This window comes from Vanellus vanellus (genome assembly GCF_965231255.1).
Source record: "Vanellus vanellus genome assembly, chromosome: 20".
Lineage (NCBI taxonomy): Eukaryota > Metazoa > Chordata > Aves > Charadriiformes > Charadriidae > Vanellus > Vanellus vanellus.
In genome coordinates this window covers 5,429,652-5,445,738 of record NC_138925.1, presented here as the reverse complement: position 1 = coordinate 5,445,738, position 16,087 = coordinate 5,429,652, and the positions used below count along the sequence as shown (strand labels likewise).

At 37.3% G+C, this 16,087-nt stretch overlaps 1 protein-coding gene across 1 annotated transcript in view; it reads right to left on the bottom strand.

The window, feature by feature from the left end:
* CLSTN1 (calsyntenin 1) overlaps positions 1–16,087 on the bottom strand; it is a 43,260-nt gene that overhangs the window by 13,774 nt on the left and 13,399 nt on the right. Inside the window, exons 3-10 of the mRNA XM_082493611.1 lie at positions 11,190–11,219; positions 9,568–9,763; positions 7,254–7,462; positions 6,096–6,245; positions 5,812–5,997; positions 4,382–4,630; positions 2,517–2,638; positions 904–1,066 (exon numbers count right to left, since the gene is read on the bottom strand). Coding sequence (XP_082349737.1) covers positions 904–1,066; positions 2,517–2,638; positions 4,382–4,630; positions 5,812–5,997; positions 6,096–6,245; positions 7,254–7,462; positions 9,568–9,763; positions 11,190–11,219 — 1,305 coding nt within the window. The remainder of the gene's footprint in view (positions 1–903; positions 1,067–2,516; positions 2,639–4,381; positions 4,631–5,811; positions 5,998–6,095; positions 6,246–7,253; positions 7,463–9,567; positions 9,764–11,189; positions 11,220–16,087) is intronic.

Here is a 16,087-nt window from a genome sequence, read left to right as displayed (position 1 = left end):
ATTTAATGCTCCTATTTCAGTCTGCTGTCATTAAAAAGAAAATTCATGTCAGAAGAAGTTACAGAGTCATATAATGGTGCCAATATGAAAGCACAGGAATTTTTAAACTAAATGTATATGCTTTTGTTAGGATGCAGAACATACATGGAAGCCACTATACAATCCATACACTTAGCTGGAACAGAGTTTCCAAGCTCCGTTTCTCGAAGACCAGCCACTATAGCTTCCCTTTGAGCTAGAATAGAGTTGGAAAGTCACAAACAGAATGAGATGAATTATGGAGAAAATAATTAATTGACTCAAAGGAAGTGACAACAGAATGAATTTAGCACTGAAATAACATTAATACTGAAAGACAGTGAAGTCAGAAAGTAGTAAATTTGATGGAGAAGATATTTTGATAACTCAACCGTCATTCACACCTCAGAGCCTTAAAACTCGAAGAGAAAAGAGACATAAGACAGAAGACTTAATTTGATTAAAAAGTTTCAAAGCTTTCCATTTGTCATTCATTCACAAGCTACTTCTATGCATTACTGCAGAGTACAACTACAGTCTATATTGTGAACTACAATAAAACATGAATTATTTAACACTGTCTTATCTCTGACCAAAAAGATCAGCTTTATTCCAGCTAGGGTGTAATTTAATCAGCAAGTAAACATTTCAGTTCAGGACTATGAAGCAAGAGCTTTGTTACAAAGATCTCTGGTCATCAACCCCCATGTTCAGATGCATTCTTCTCCTTCTTCTCAAGCTTTGAAGAGTACATTTCATAAGTATTAAAGCACATGAATCAGCATTTTACAGCTTGCAGAATGTAACATTTTAAACGATAGTCTGCATACAATAAAGCAGATGCTTTGGTATGTTTATTTTTATAAGCAAATTGTAAACAGTTACCTTGCCAACATGCTCCAACCACTAGCTGTGTTTCTATCTTTGAAGGATGAAGTGGGTAATCTTCAGTGACTGGGAAAGGATCATATGAAACACCGTCTACATAAAGAGTTACCGCAGGAAATTCAACACTGAGGACATAATGATGCCACTCTTTGTCACACACCTGAGTGAAGAAAGTTTTAAATCACTACTTCATTTTTTTTAATTACAGTTTTAAGTACGGTTGAGTAACTGATCTGATGCACATTTTGCATATACATATATGCAGACATACTGACAACCTATAAACCTGTATGTTTCACACACATGGCACACATCTGAAAAAAGCAAACCAACTGTCAAACATTTATAGTTTCTTTCTTCTATTGCCAATGTAGAAAGCGGCATGTATTTCCGTTCCTTTAATTTTTATAATAGCTAATAACAGCACATTTAAATTTAAATTTAAAAACACATACCTACATGCAAGCACATTCTGAAACACTGTTATAAGACATTACTTGACGAAGGACTTGTATTTGCTGAGAGGGATTGTTTAGAAAAAAACATGACCACTTTGAATAGAAAAAAAGTCTTCCATGACAGGATTATTTATAGTGAAAGCTGATTAGTTTTTGCCAAGTAATCATCTTCTAATAAGGACATACATGGGCATTTTACCATCAAAACAGTATACAATGCCCTGCACAGAAAATAGGTTAAAGTTAGCTATGTCAGAAAGTAATTCATTGTTTAGGTAACTGGCAAAACAGACCTGTAATAGTAATCTGAAGCAACTAAAAGAACCTTTATACATTTACAGATATTTACAGATATACAGGGTTATTTTATCACTCAGATCCAAAGGGCTGGAAAAGCACACAAAATACTTAGTCCCTTCTGTCTCATTCTTCATGGTCATAACATCATGAATTCATAGACATAAGTTCTGCAGACCTTAGTAGGACCAAAGTAAAGATTAGTTATCACCGCTTTCACTTTCAAATCTAAAATAATTAAGAATACATGACAAAGAATACAACCAGACAGCTCCTACCTGCATCCCTCAGAGGCCTATTAACTCTATTATTGTAGAGTAAAAATTAAGAAAACTGATTTGCAGCTACTGCTTAGAATGTGTAAAAAGTCACAAATTTTATTTGAGAGTGAAAAAGGATTAAGAAGATAAGTTCTGTTATCCTATTAACAGTTTGATCTGCAAAAGTGTTGCATGCTCAGAAGTACTTTAATGCTATAAACAAACTGGAATACTTCTTGTTTTCTCACGCACAGTACCTTACAGGGTATTTAGTGAAGATAACTGGTATCACAGCTAAAAGACTGACATTGTATTTTCACATATAAATCCACATTTTATTACCTTTCAGGACAATTACTTTATTTCATGAGTGTCCCACTGGGTTTAATAAAACCACTAAAGCAGTATGATATATTCAAGATGAAAAGGTATAGGTATAGCTGAAACTATCTCTGACACTTGATCACAAATAAAGTAAGTATTGTTGGGTTCTATAAAACATGACATGAGGACTCTGGAGCTGCTATCAGCGAGTTTAGTCTCCAATGATTTTCACTGCATTCTAATGTCCTACCAACTGCCCTTCCAAACTTACTTGATTTAGCTTCCAGTGAAATTCAGCAGGTTTGTATGTTTTTCCCTCTGAAGGATCTTGGCGGAAGAGGAAAACAAGTCGGCAGTTGTGTACATAGAGCGTGTAGTGGTGCCGGTTCATATCTGTACAAGAGTTTTTTAATTAATATTATTATTTTCTGTAAAGCTTAAGAACTCCAAGAAATTCACCTGGTCCGTAATTTCATAGATAAATCCCCAAGTAACAGATAGGAAGAAACAAATGTAGAAGTAAATCAGGCATGTTAAGAGGAATGAAGAACATTTGTAATAGTACTTAGGGCAAACATTCCTGAACAACCCATGAGTAATAATAATACACTGTACAAAAAATAGACATGTCTATCTCAAAATCCAATCTAAACCAAGGCATAGGACTAAAGACTCATGGAGACAAACCTGTCAGCAGGAGAAAAAGAAAGAGAGCTCTATTTGCAAATAGAAGAGCTTTTTTGTTACAAATGAGTAGCTTCTACCACATCTAGTTACTGGTTTGGAACGTGTACACAGGATGGCAGGTGGACATGCTTTCCTAAGAAAAAACTGTACAGTTGTAGCTCTAAAGGATTTAAAATAAATACAGAGGTGAGATGCTAGAGAAACAGGTAAGAATAAGGAAAAGAAATATTTATCTACATCATCTATTCCATGGCATGGATGAGTCAAGAAAGGAGGGAATGAAAAAATGCTAAAATCATGTAAATCTTTCAGCCTGATAGCATTAAACTGACTGTATTGTTCCAGTGCAATACATTCTAAATTGCCTCCCTCCAACAAACCTAGTTCCAGTCTTTCAATATTGTATAATATACTATTGAAATGAATGCGAATGGTATTTCTACTACCAAAAACTATCTGTCACAAAAATTATATAGTTAGGAATAAAGCAAGGAATAAAAAAGGAAAATTTGTTTTAAAGGTCTGCTTCTTTAAAACAGGAAAAACTGTATTTAAATTTGCCGTTTTTCTCCAGTTCACTTACTTCCATGAATCCACAGGTTTGGGTTTTGATTAACAAAAATGAAGGTAGGGAAGAGAGGAGAATATTTGTACCTGGTTCTGAATGACAGTCACTTTTCTCCTGTTCAAACAAACGCGTTTAGGATTTAACAAATACTGTTAAACCTTTCTTATTTTCAAATAAAATTTAATTAAGGGTGAGGGCTGCTGTGTTTGCTCTATATTCAGCAGAGTTTCCCTTGAAAAATCTAGCATTTTAAATAAAGTATCTTTCTAATACACTGAACAAATCCACTGCTCCCGGTAACAGAGACAAGAATTCTTCTACCCCCGTTAGATGGCAATTATGGAAACAGGGTTATCAGATTTCCTTCTTATTAATAGTATCTTCAAAATGTTTGCGTCTGTAGCATTCACAGAGACTGAAATTATGCACAGGGTGAAAAAAACTTCCTCACGGGAGAAACTACCATCTCCTAGAAAAAAAAGATATAGCAAGTATATATAGTAGCAAACGTTGCCACTAAATCTGACGTATGCATCAATGATTTTAGGTAGCATCAAGAATAGGGCTGTCTTTGGAGTCACAAAACGGAGACTGCATTGCCAGAATAAGTCATCTACCATGGCAAAAAGAAATGCATAATATAAATTGAAATAGAATTAGAAAAACAAGTCTGTCTAATCTGAACCTAAATAATCTAAGGCCATACCTTTATAGGCAAGCACAATGAAGAGCAACTTTTACAGCCCACTTCATCTCACTTCCAAGAAATAAACAACCTAGAGAAAAAAACCTTAAGGTTCTCACATATGCGGCCACAACATATAAAAACAAATAAACAAAACCCAACAATGAGACTGTTTATATTTGAAGTATTGACAAACCTGTCTTGTCTGAATTGCACAGAATTGTCTCTTTCTCTTTGGTTCCAGGCCCGTGCCTCATCCATACCGAAATCATGAAGGGCTCTTTTAGATTGACTGTGACAACGCCATCTGGAATCTTCACAGCTTGTGTGCCATTAAATTCAAAGACTTGGTCACTGTCATGACCATTATCAGTAGGAAGCCCTATTGTCCAGTTAGCAGCACTACTTGGAGGGGGAAGTAGCTCAGCTGTGCCAGAAGCAGCGCCTACAATAAAAACACTCCAATGAAAAAACATAGAAACTAGAAAGGTCACAGCTAGTTTCAAACCAAACTGTTCTTCTAAGCGCTAATTTTTCAGCGCCAACCATCAGGATTATGCACTACCATCACACAACAAGCAATTCCCCTTTTAAATAATGTGGCACTAATAATAGACATCTAATACCACAATGAATTCCATAAATTTAACTTCTCTGTAGACAGCTAATCTCACTAAGTGTTTTGCTCACTACCACTACAGCTGTAGAACCTTATTTTGCCTGCATCTCAGGAACCATTACATTAATGCCACTCGTCCCTCAGGCCCATGAACACGATGCCCTTCTCTTGACGCTATACTAGTTGTAAGACTAATATCCATGCAGTTGAATAGGGCTGCATAAGTATCCCCTCAAGAGATCACTGTCTAATAATATCATAGTAAGGAGCAAAAATACCTAGCAGGTACTCAGCTTGCTGCTTTTTCCCCCCCACTTGAAGCCTAAATCATTACAGTGATCTAGTCAGGGAATAGCTTAGGACTTGCCTGGGTGTGTAGGGTTAGACTGTATTCACACTTTCAACTAACTTCAACTGAAGTTGAAGACAAAAATCACCAGTGCTAATCTGTCCTGTAATCAAAATTCTTTCATATCGGCTACAAAGGATTCATAAACTTTTCATGAGACCTTTAACTGCAGCATACACGGATGCCAAGGTGCCCTTTATTCCTAGGGCAAGCACAACACAATTTTAACTGATGCAAGTAAACCTTTTTCCAAACCACACTTTCTTAGTTTTCCCATCTAGTTTTTCACCATGTATTTCTTACATTGCATCCTTCACAGCCATCATGCCTCAGTAAAACAGAGAGGTTTTAATGGCTATACCCTTCTGCATATAACTTTCTTTCAGCTCTTGAACATGAATCTCATGTGAAGGAAATTACTCGTCTATATAAGCTAGTGGAGACACAGAAGAAACAAATTCTTTGCTGCATTTGAAAATTATTTTAACAGTGACCCTCAGCCAACTTTATGCTTTTTATTGCCGGCTAGGAAAAAAGTTGGAGGAAACTACATGCAAATGAAGACCATATCTACTCATTGATTTGTGGTCTAACATAATATTTAAAGAAAAACTAATAAGCAAGACAGACCACTTTATTTTAACAAAAGCATTCTTACCACAGAGTCTGTGAATGGATTTCTCAGAGTAGGTGTCTCTGTCACAGCCTTTACCAATATGGTTGGTTTCTAGTTCAACCGTTGCTTGAATTGAGGTTATTGGCTCATCACATGTCTCCAAACGCATACTGGGGAAGAGAGCTAACGAACCAGTACCAGGCTCATATTCTATTCTTTTGCTCCAACCTGTGTATTTATCCAAAGAAACAATATTAAAAACCTCTTATGTTTAACTGAAGGTACTGACAAATGCTAAAAGCAGACAGGAAAGAGATGAAACTAACCTTGCCAGCCAGGCTTGCATGTAGGCTTAATGCTAATTTTAACCAACACATCCTCAGCAGCTCTCTTCTTCCCACAGTCGTACGCTGTTACTGTTAGTTTATACTGATGTTCTTTACCATAGTTTAACTTTTCTGTGTTTTTTATATAACCTGACACACACACAAAAAAAGCAATAATCAGACGTCAGTATCCACTCATTTCTCAGGATCACTGCCACATTAAATGCATCCAGGTACCACCTATGGACTTCACACGGGTACCAACATTTTAATACACACACCTGCACGTGAACTAGCCCTTCACTATTTGACTTTTCAATGCCAAACATCAGGCCCAGATCCCTAAAAATTACATAAATCCAGAGATTAGCACACATACATAGTATAGCAGGTATATACTTACCAGGCTTTTAATAGTGTATTATATTACTCAAAATGAAATTGTTCATAGGTAGTAACTAACAAATAAATTTTTTGGCATGTTCCAGGACTCTCAAGCTTTTTTTTCTTTTTTTAATTTGCACACCCATGAAAATTATCCATTGGCAATGTGGATCCCCCAAAAGCTCAAACTAAAGCCCACTAAAAACTGTCTTGCTTTGCTTAATCAGCTTGCTTGAACCCCTAGTAGTAGTCTATAGATTCTGAAGGGTCTACAGATCACCGGTGGAAAGGAAGTGACCTAAACAAATCACTACGCTTCAAAACAAATAACCATGTAATCTCTAGAGCCATGTAAGCATCTCAAATGTGAAAAGCAAACACACAGAATCCCATTTTTGAAAGCTAAGTAGCAAAAGCTATCCTAATATAGAATAGAAAACTACAGGCAAAGAAGCGCAAGCCTACTAAGAGCTGGTTTAAAACCTAATACAGCTATTATATTTCCTTTATTTTGAAAAGCATTTTACAAGAAACAACACACATGCAACAGACCATCTGCTCCTTAGATCAGGAGATAGCACATGGTACTATCACTGAAAGACATCTCACTTTTCATTATCAATTCAAAGTGCTAAAGTGAACACCTCCATTTAACTACATTGTAGGAAAGGGTTAAAATAGGGTTGCTGTAGTTTTATGCTGATTGGTTTGAAGTCCTATTCTTAGGGCGGCAAATTATAGTAATTCTCACTCCATCTTGCACAGTGTTCTTACCATCTTTGTCAATAGTGAAAGGTACATCTGGAGTTACAATTTCATAACTGCAAATCTGGCTGAACTGAGGTGAACAATCTGCATCCACTGCTTCCACTTTCAGGATGTTGTCATACCTCTTCCCTTCAATAGCTGTTGCCTTGTATGACTTCTCTTTGAACACAGGAGCATACTCATTAACATCATTCACCTGAATATGTACTGTTGCTCTGGAAATAAAACAGAAAAGTCAGTTTCCTATATATTGCAAAACTCCTATTAACGCAAGGAATTTGATAAAACAGCTCCCTCTTTTTACAGATGAAGCTATCCTTCAGAATTTGAGCTCCCTGAAAGAAGCAATTAATGACTAATAAAAGTAACAATCTCAACTATCCTAACCAGGAAAGCAGTGTATGTTTTTCCAGTGTGTTGCTATATAATTCAGTGTAGTTCTAGGTTACTGCTTACTATTGCTGTTTATTTGCAAATAAAATTCAAACCCCTTTAAATTGCTGCCATCTTACAGAAACACAATAAAATACAGCTGTGACAAAACAGGCTTTTGCTTCTGCTAAAACTGTACAATCCTTCTAGTTCTTTCCTGCTGTCAAAGTATTTGCTATAAACACCCAGTTTTTATTTCACATGAACAGTGTCCAGTTAAGACTGGTCTTAGATTAAGAGCTCAGTCAAGTGCATTTGATTAGCTTTCTTTTGCTAAAAGTACTAAGCTGTGTAAGTCAGTGAAAATTAGTTTATTTCTTAGATGTGGGAATGAGATATCAGACAATTTAAATGGAAGAATCACAGAAGTGGAAGACACACTTTAACACACCATAGCTAGATAATCCTAAACAGATTGGATATTGAATTCCATTATTTTGTGCTTGTTGGTATATAGAGAATAGGAAAATATCACAGTTTCTGTGAACGACCAAGGGAAAAAGGTGAATAACAAAAAGTATCTGGAATGTAAGCTAATAGAGAGTTCAATCACTAGAGTCCTATAAAAGCAAAAGTTTTCTATTGCTTATGCTAAAAAAAAAAAAAAATACCTTTAAGGTTTTATTTTATCCCATGTGCTAAATAAATGCCACAAAATATGCCCTTCTGTACCCAAACACACTTTATATTCCTGACTTTAAGAACTAAAATCCAAGACGGTTAAAAGCCACAAAAAAAACCTAACACAGTCATGGGGCAGGGAAATTTCAACAGTGGATTGTAGGGGCAAGTCTTGGAAAACCATCATTGTGCTGTGGGCAAAGAAAAGTTGCAGAGCATGCTGCTAGACCCATACTGGTTCATTACATAGCCGTGAATTTGGATAACCAAAATCAATTAATCAACACAGGTAGAAAAATATAGACAAGTTCTGTATGATATAGATTAATATAGGTAATATAGATAAGTGTGAAGAAGGAACTGTACGCCAGCAAACTGAACAAAGAATGTAATTCCAGCCAACCCAACAAAACATTCACTGCCATCTTTCTCTTTGAAATCTTTTTTCAAAAGACAAACTGAGTATCAAATAGAGTTTAAGGGCATATGTATTTTCCATAAGCGTAATCCTTAGGCAGTAGAAAGTTTACCTGCTTATTTGAAGCATACAGCTATAGAGTAACAAGATTGTATTTGTCACCAAGATGACTGTTGCTACTCTATTCGTCATCTTATTTATGCCCTTCTTTGCTTCACACAAACAGTAATCTCCCACATGCTCTGCAGATGTTTACACCAGGGTATTAAACAGTTATTCTCAAGTGGATTTTCTAGACAGCATTTTACATTGTGGTTTTTTCTTTAGATAAAGATTAGCTAAAGATTGCTTTGTTCCCACTCTTTAATCTAGGCAGAGATGAACCTCATGCTATTGATCTTGCTTTTTTTGGTGAGGCTGGCTGGAAACGACAGCAACATGTATTCTTTTCCACATTGTCAAATTTAATACAGATTGAATTCTTGAACCAGTTTTTTGGTTTTAGAAACTGAATTCTGAAACAATGTCCAGGTTTGGTATCCCATGAGAACTCCTTATATCAACTCAAGCCAGATTTTTAACTATATCAGTTTTCCTGCTTCTATCCCCACACTATTTTCTCATGTAAATTCAGAGATGTCAAGGGATAAATCAGTATCATCTAGAACACAGCTAAAGAGATGTCAAAACAGTTCATTTCCATTTTGCTGCTATTTATATTACCACTATATGAAAGTATTTCAGCATTAACACTTGGTTTGCACTTACATATACACAGACCATAAATCACCATGAGCAGGAGACTGCTTGAAACCAAACTTCCCCTCAGCCCACCACAGATTTACTTACTTGTGGGATTTTTTTGCATTCGCTCCATCTGGTCCCTTTCCACAGTCATAGGCCTGTATGGTGAACGTGTAGTCCTTCTGTAGTTCACAGTCAAGCTTTTCTTTAGAGCGTATTATTCCCTCACCAGTGGATTTATCCACTACCACTGCTTCAAAGGGAACATTTTGCCCGTGAATTTTAAATCCACAAATCTCACCTAGAGATTCAAAGTAAGAGAGGTTAGAACTGGACAAAATTACTACGCATTTTTAAAATAAATGACCAAATATTTTGCAGCCAAGGGTTTGTGAGGGTCTGTGGACAAAGCAAGAGCATTGTGCCTTAAAATGGGTGATTTCTGGGAACTTTAGTAAAAAGAAGCGTACGTCTGCCTTCCAAGCAACTTGCTTACTTTGCATCCATTCATGCAGGAATACAAAAGAGAAAAAGAGAAATGTAGACAGGCATTTCACAGGAGTACTTGAGATAGCTCTAGGGTAAGAGTAGATCTTATAAGAGCATACAGCCAAGGCCACTGGTAACGTCTTCTATGCCAAGCTACTGGGAATAGCTGGGCAGCTTGTTTATTTTGACCAGAGCAAAAGGTTAAAATGCACAGTTACAAGTCAAGGGGTGAAAAAGCTTCAAGTACAGGTTCAGCACAATAATTACAGAAATTCTGCCAACAGATCAAAGAACAAAGTCTTCCTGTGCAATGTACCTGGCTAAAATTAGGGAATCAAAATAAACTACTGAATGAGAAAGGTAGAAATACCAACTTCTCAGGCATCCATTTCAACAGCTATCTACTAACACAGACCAAATATTTTAGTCAAAGATGCTCTCACATGGAATGATTTAGTAGGCTTTCCTTTCCATTCAAACTCTGCATCCTAACAAACTTGCAAGAAAAGTCTAGTATATCATTTTCAAACCCATCTGAGCCTAAGATCACACTACAAGACCTCTTGCTGGCACAGCTAGGTCAATCCGCCAGCACGTTATACGGAGTGAGCCTAGCACACCTAGCTGTGCTAACAAAAGCCACTCAATAAACAGTTTGATCACCAACTCTGTTAAACTTGTTACGTTTTGAAGGCGATTTTCTCGCACCAACGTAAACCACTATTTTGCTATTATAGTTGCAGTGGTATCATAGTACCAAGAATGCACTCCTACTGTAAACATGTCTAGAGGTATTCAAAGAAAGGTATTTGATTCAGATTTTAAACTACTGAAGTACGTACTGAAGGAAGTGTACTGCAGGGAAGGTGTTACAATGCTTCAGCAGTTAAATATTACTTTACAAAGCATATGAAAAAACTTCAGATGTCCCAAAGAAGTAAGCTATGAGTGAAAATATCAGAAAATGCTAATTTCCCCCAAAACAACTTCTTCAGTGTCCATACAATGTACAATAAACCCAAATGGTTCAAATGGATGTCTGATTTACAGATATTTCTAACCAAGGGTTTGGTTACATAACAGTTTTTATCAATATATTTTAAACTAGAAAAAAACTGGGAGAATAAATGGGACAAAAGAGCATGACAGGATCTTCTGTTTAAGTGCTGATTCCCCATTTCATAACCAAAGTTAGTAGGTTAATATTCATAAAAGGGATAGAAAGAACCCTTTATCACCTTCTTTGGTGACTGTCACCTCAAAACTCTCTAAAGGGAGAAAAGATAAACCCAAGTCAGTAACAGGAAAGGTTGAATGGGAGCAAATAAGGAAAAGGCAAAGATGCACACATTACACAGAAAAGCTTTGCAAAAATTGTATTTTAAAATTTCAATGGTGATTTGCTGTAACTCTTACAATTTTAGAATTTTAGTTATGTTAAATATGATTTAATCTTTTAATTCCATGTTGACATTTGTAGAATTCTGAAGTATTTAATAAGTTTATAAAAAAGCTTTTTTCCTTTTCTTTTTTTTTAATAATACCAACTGCTAAACAAAAGATATTTTTTAAATTCCTTGTTGATGAAGAACTATCTATAAAGTAGAATCTATCAGAATTTACTTATATTATTCTATTTAAAGGAGACATTAAATAATTTAAACAAGCTTTTATCTATTATACTGAAACCACCATGTTATACAATTAAAAAACTTCATAATGCCCTTCTGAGTTCCAGAACTTACTTTTCTTTTTTTTTAAAATAGTCATGGGATTTTTGTGTTTCCACATAAACTTTCGTTGGTATAGGTTGTATAACACCTAGCATTTGCAAAATTTAAATTCTACATCAAACTCAACTTGACAGTATTGCCATAATTAATGACTAAAAAATATACATATTAAATTGTGATCTTAACGAATATAAAAGATTTAGTGCAAGAACAGGGGGTGGGGAGGAAGCTATCTATTTTCCTAGCAGCACATTACTTTTCCAGGTTAAATGAGCAATCAACAGCTTCTGTCATTTCATTCAACTACTGAAATACTGTAATGCTGGACAGAAGAGATTCAGGTACTCAAATCATAGAATGGTTTAGGTTGGAAAGGACCTTGAAGATCATCGAGTTCCAACCCCCCTGCCATAGGCAGGGACACCTCCCCCCAGCCCAGGTTGCCCAAGGCCATGCCCAGCCTGGCCTTGAACACCTCCAGGGATGGGGCCTCAACAGCCTCTCTGGGCAACCTGTTCCAGTGCCTCACCACCCTCAAAGTGAAAAACTTCTTCCTAATGTTCAATGTGAACCTGCCCTCTTCTAGTTTAAAGCCATTCCCCCTCGTCCTATCACTACATGCCCAAGTAAAAAGTCCTTCCCCAGCTCTCCTGTAGGCCCCCTTTAGGGACTGGAAGGCTGCAATAAGATCTCCCCGGAGCCTTCTCTTCTCCAGGCTGAACAGCCCCAACTGTCTCAGCCTCTCCTCACAGGAGAGGTGTTCCAGCCCTCAGATCAGCCTCGTGGCTCTCCTCTGGACATGCCCCAGCAGGTCCATGTCCATCTTATGTTGGGGACTCCAGAGCTGGATGCAGTACTCCAGGTGGGGTCTCACGAGAGTGGAGTAAAGGGGCAGAATCACCTCCTTTGACCTGCTGGCCATACTTCTGATGCAGCCCAGGATACGGTTGGCCTTCTGGGCTGCGATCGCACACTGCTGGCTCATGTTGAGCTTCTCGTCAATCAGCACACCCGGATCCTTCTCCTCAGGGCTGCTCTCCAGCCATTCCCCACCAAGCCTGTATTTGTGCTTGGGATTGCCCCAACCCAGATGCAAGACCTTGCACTTGGCCTGGTTGAACTGCATGAGGTTGGCTTGGGCCCACCTCTCCAGCCTGTCCAGGTCCCTCTGGATGGCATCCCTCCCCTCCAGCACGTCTACCTCGCCAAACAGCTTGGTATCATTGGCAAACTTGCTGAGGGTGCACTCAACCCCACTGTCCATGTCGCTGACAAAGATGTTGAACAATACCGACCCCTGAGGAACACCACTCGTCACTGCTCTCCACTTGGGCATCAAGCCATTACTAGTACTGAGGATGCTCTACAATAGCCTGGCTTGCCCCCCACAGCCACTCCAGAAAAGTAAAGGCTTCCACAGCATCCTGGACCTTCCACGCTTATGAGATCTCAGATATAACTGAGTTTTACAGTGGCATTAGATGACTGTGACAGGCACTTGGAATGGTTTCAGTTTTAATGAAAAGACTGTTGACCCTGTTCTTCACTCCCCTGGAAATCACGGTTTGTTAAACCCCCAAACTACTACCTTTTACACATTGTCCAGCATATCTTTTTTTTTTTTTCTCCTGATTACCATCATCTTTGACCTGAATTCCAGTACAACAAGGCAGACCCGTACCCTTAAAATCACTTTGGGCAGGTCTCCTGTTAATTCTCACACATTTCAAACAACTTGTAGTAACACAGTTATTCAAGTCTCCATTTTAGACTGGTCTTAAAAAGAGATGAGGCATTATAGTTACAGAGAAATATTTTTCTTAAAAAGGCAGATTTATCATTTAATATTGAAGCAGAAATATAATTAAGGGAAAATACCTTATAATGTAACATGATTTATAGTCCTTCATTTTAAAAGTATCCAGTTTCTCAAATAGCTCTCATTAGGTTCTCCCTGAAACTCACTTCTGGTAATCCCTAGATTTATAATCAGCTCTTTACTTTAATGCACCAAGTAAGCTGCCTCTTGCAGCACCCACATCATTTATTTCAGTCTATTCTTACCCAGGATATAAATATAATCCCAGATTTTAATGTGTTTTGGCAATAGGATCATTCAAGAAAATTTTACACTGCTTAAATTAGTGGCTGACACCACTGATTAGCCAGAAGAGACATTCCAACTGCAAGCTTTTAAATACTCCACATCTCTTACTCCTGTACACCCACCTCCCTGCTCCCCTCCAGTAAACTCTAACCTTGAGAAGCAAGCATTGTGTGTGAAACATTAAGATTACAGGAAAAAAAAAATATATATGGAAGAGAACATTAAAGCAGGAAGCCATATAACGGAGAGAAGAGGAAGAAGTGTACTAACGCAGCAATTACCTGTTTGGATAAGGGGAGGCTGTTTAAAAACTGGTCAGTTCTTTATCATCTGAAGTGACCTTTAACTCTGTCACCAACCCCAATTTGGCTCCTAGGAAGTTCAGGCATTATATTTTTGGCTCCTGAGCATTAAGACATAAATAAGCTCTCTGGTAAATATCCGTGTGTCTCCAGATGCTTTTTAAGGTGTAAAGGTTCTGTTCAAGGTGTACTACAGCTCAATTCCTACCAGATGTTTCTCAGAGCAATAACTGGCCCAATACAATCGTATTTTCCACTTCACACATTAGCAAGATTAACAAAAAGCCTTTTTATTGCTACATAGGCAAGGTTCTTGTGACTGAAAAAGTTATAATGCATAAAAATTATGGTGTTACTTATGATATAAGTACTCTAGATAAGCAAATGCAGAGCTCCCAACCTAACAGGCTTTTTAAGCTCCCTTCTTCAAAGTGTCTCTGCAATGAAAAGAAGCAAAACGGAATAATTCTCTAAATTACAAAATATTTCAAAAATTAAAGCTCCCTCTCCTTTCTCAAAAATATTAGACTGTTACAGAGCTGTTTCAAGACAAAAGACAATTTACAAATTAAAATTCCCATACGCACAATACTAATTTTCATCTCAGTTATGAAATGCATATATTTATATAGTATAGGTAACACTCCTCTGTAATTACAGAATTCTTGGCAGTGAATTTTTTTTATTGCCATTAAGCAAGCTTAGTCCCATACCATGTTCCCTAAGGTTTCATGCTTTATCATATGTGCTTAATGCTTTTTCTCATTTCATTCTGAAGCTGAGATGCATTACTGAAATAAATTTCTACCTCTCCTAATCTTAGAACAGAATGATGATCAATCTGTAAATTAGTTTATATTTGATATATTCAAAACTGTTCAGCTAAATAAACTGTAGCTAGGATAGCACTTCAGTGTTTCACTCAGCTGTAATTACAGTTAAAAAAACATTTCATTTTACAGATAACACAGGTTTGTGGAGCCAGAAAACATACAGTAATCCTATATTCTAAAGGCATTCTGTATTTCCCCTTTCTAGTGTAGCACAATCAAATTACAGTGAGGACCTGGTAGAATTTTAAGGTTTTGTTGATTTTTACTTTTTATCTCTTTCTGCACTGTTATGATATAATGATGGACAATACTTCATTATATCATATAGTTATAAAAAAGGTTCATAAGATATTTAAACCGGACATAGAGTATTTCAAACTCTGGAGTTCAAACTCTTCAAACTCTCGAGTCAGCTATCCCTCTACGTTTCCATTCCACAAAGGAGAGGAAGGGTATTCTTCCAGCTCTAACCAAGCAGCAGTCTACATGAGGACCATGGAAAGCCTTCAGGAAAGCCTCCCATTTCAATACCTGCAGAACGTTTTCTAAGCAAGCATTTCTTAGTACCATAGAGAACTATTAAACTGATTTTAAATTTCTCAATTAGTGATAACTCCATTTCAGTTTGTATTTGTATGCATGGTAGGTACAAAACAAGATGTCATTTCATGCGTGCTTTAAATTTGATGCAAAAGTGGCTGAAATACTATCACAACAACATATTTGTTGTACAGTCAATGGATGTGACAAGATCAAAAATCTTTCTCTGTTTGATTACACAGTGCCATTCATCTTCTCTACGTATCATTTCTTACAGCCATCACCCAGCCGAGCGCAGCATTACAGACAGACGTAGTGCAGACAGGACGTCAGCACAGCTCCCTGCGCTAAACACAGCCGGGCTGGCAGTGCCGGCTGGAAACACGGCAGCAGCATTTGCCTAAGGAACACGGGAACCCTGCACACTGCCAGGGAGAGACTGACAGAAAGGCCTGGTGGATCTGTTGGGGATTTTTTTAAAGAATTAATAGAGATTCCTCAAGGTCATTTTCAAAGCTCTATGTATATTCATGCTCCAAGTTGAAAAATTCCTAACCCCCACAAAAATACTTCTTGCATCCCAGATCAGTAAAGGGAAAATACAGTACTGTGGTAGAGCAG